This window comes from Myodes glareolus, chromosome 3 (genome assembly GCF_982192425.1).
Source record: "Myodes glareolus chromosome 3, mMyoGla1.1, whole genome shotgun sequence".
Taxonomy (NCBI): Eukaryota; Metazoa; Chordata; class Mammalia; order Rodentia; family Cricetidae; genus Myodes; species Myodes glareolus.
The window spans coordinates 2,551,646-2,553,532 of NC_142028.1; the positions used below are offsets into that span (position 1 = coordinate 2,551,646).

Sequence of the window (1,887 nt, forward strand, 5' to 3'; positions counted from 1 at the left end):
TTCTGAGAACTGGAAAGGCTCCATCTGTGCTCACTAGCCAGATGTAGAAGTAGTACGATGAGAATAAACCACTGAGGAAAAATACCAAGCAACATGGGTAAACATAGATAAGAATTATGGGTTAATTTAAGTTGTAAGAGCTAGTTCATAATAACCCTGTCCTAATAGGCCAACCAGTTTATAAATAATATAAACCTTAATGTGTCTTGCTGTGACTGAATGGCTGCGGTACCATGCAGGATAGGAACTCCATTTACAATACACACCTTCCACGTCATTCTGCAATTTTGGTATATTGAAATTTAAGTCACCACCATGTCTTATCCTCTTCTGTAGTTCTTAAATTAACATGATATGTGTGCCTATGTGTATGTTCCCATGCATCTTTCACTCTGAAAGTGTTTCTGCATAGATGCACATGTAAAGCTCACCTCGCTTATAGCAAAACTACTCTAGAATCTATACAGTGACATGAATTAAGATGTGCTGATTACTTTCAATTCCTTCTATGAGATTTCAACATGGAGAACATCACTGAAGTCACTGAATTTGTACTGAAGGGCTTCACAGACAATGCTGACCTGGAAATCTTTTGCTTCTTCCTCTTTCTAGCAATTTACCTCTTCACACTCATGGGGAATTTAGGACTGATTGCTCTTGTCATTGGAGATTCCCGCCTACACAACCCCATGTACTATTTTCTGAGTGTGTTGTCCTCAGTAGATGCCTGCTACTCCTCCGTTATCACTCCACAAATGGTAGTTGACTTTGTGTCAGAGAAGAAAGTTATTTCATTTGTTGGCTGTGCTGCACAGATGTTTCTGGCAGTTACTTTTGGTACAACAGAATGCTTTCTTTTGGCAGCAATGGCTTATGACCGCTATGTGGCCATCCACAGCCCACTTTTGTATGTAGTGATCATGTCATCCAGAGTCTATGTGCCACTCATCATTGCCTCCTATGCTGGTGGAATTCTGCATGCTGTTATTCACACCATTGCCACTTTCAGATTGTCTTTTTGTGGATCCAATGAAATCAGTCAAGTTTTCTGTGACATTCCTCCTCTCCTGGCGATTTCTTGTTCTGATACCCACTTCAACCAGCTTCTCCTCTTCTACTGTGCTGGGTCTATTGAGGTTGTTACTATCCTTATTGTCCTGATCTCCTATGGTTTCATTCTGTTTGCTATTCTGAGGACTCGCTCTACTGAAGGTAAAAGAAAAGTCTTCTCTACGTGTGGCTCTCATCTAACTGGAGTGTCCATTTTTCATGGTACTCTTCTTTTCATGTATGTGAGACCGAGTTCCACGTATGCCTTGGAGCATGACATGATAGTGTCAATATTTTACACCATTGTAATTCCCATGCTAAATCCTCTCATTTACAGTTTGAGGAACAAAGATGTAAAAGAGGCAATGAAAAAAGTGTTTAGTAAAAGACAAATTTATGGATAAACAATATTTCCAATAAACATTATATGAAGATTATATAAGTCCTATTCCATAAGGAAGTATGAAGATTTACATTTAAAATGTTTCTTTTTATTCATTAATATATTCCAATCCTCAGAAAACATGGAATTAAAGGCTTTGATTAATGCATCCCTGGTATGCATTTCAAAACAGAAAGACTATATCATTCACTTCCTTTCTAATGTTCAGAATCATATACATTTATATGTATATTATACATAATGCTGATACTAGGTAAAATGCATAATATCCAAATAAATATGTATGTGTGCGCTTATATTTTTCATATATGCATATTTACATATTTTAACATAATTTAGATGGTTTCATTTATTTATAAAAATGTTTTAAATTCTCTCATATTTATAATTTTAAACTATTTTATTTTTCTATCACAATGGCTAAATAAAATTTT

General features: G+C 35.9%; 1 protein-coding gene across 1 annotated transcript; it reads left to right on the forward strand.

Moving 5' to 3' along the window:
* The first annotated feature begins 521 nt into the window (after positions 1 to 521).
* Positions 522 to 1,454, forward strand: LOC125399448 (olfactory receptor 5T7). The gene has a single exon (XM_048432865.3). It carries the CDS (start codon positions 522 to 524, stop codon positions 1,452 to 1,454), a length of 933 nt encoding a protein of 310 aa, XP_048288822.3.
* Positions 1,455 to 1,887: the final 433 nt, after the last annotated feature.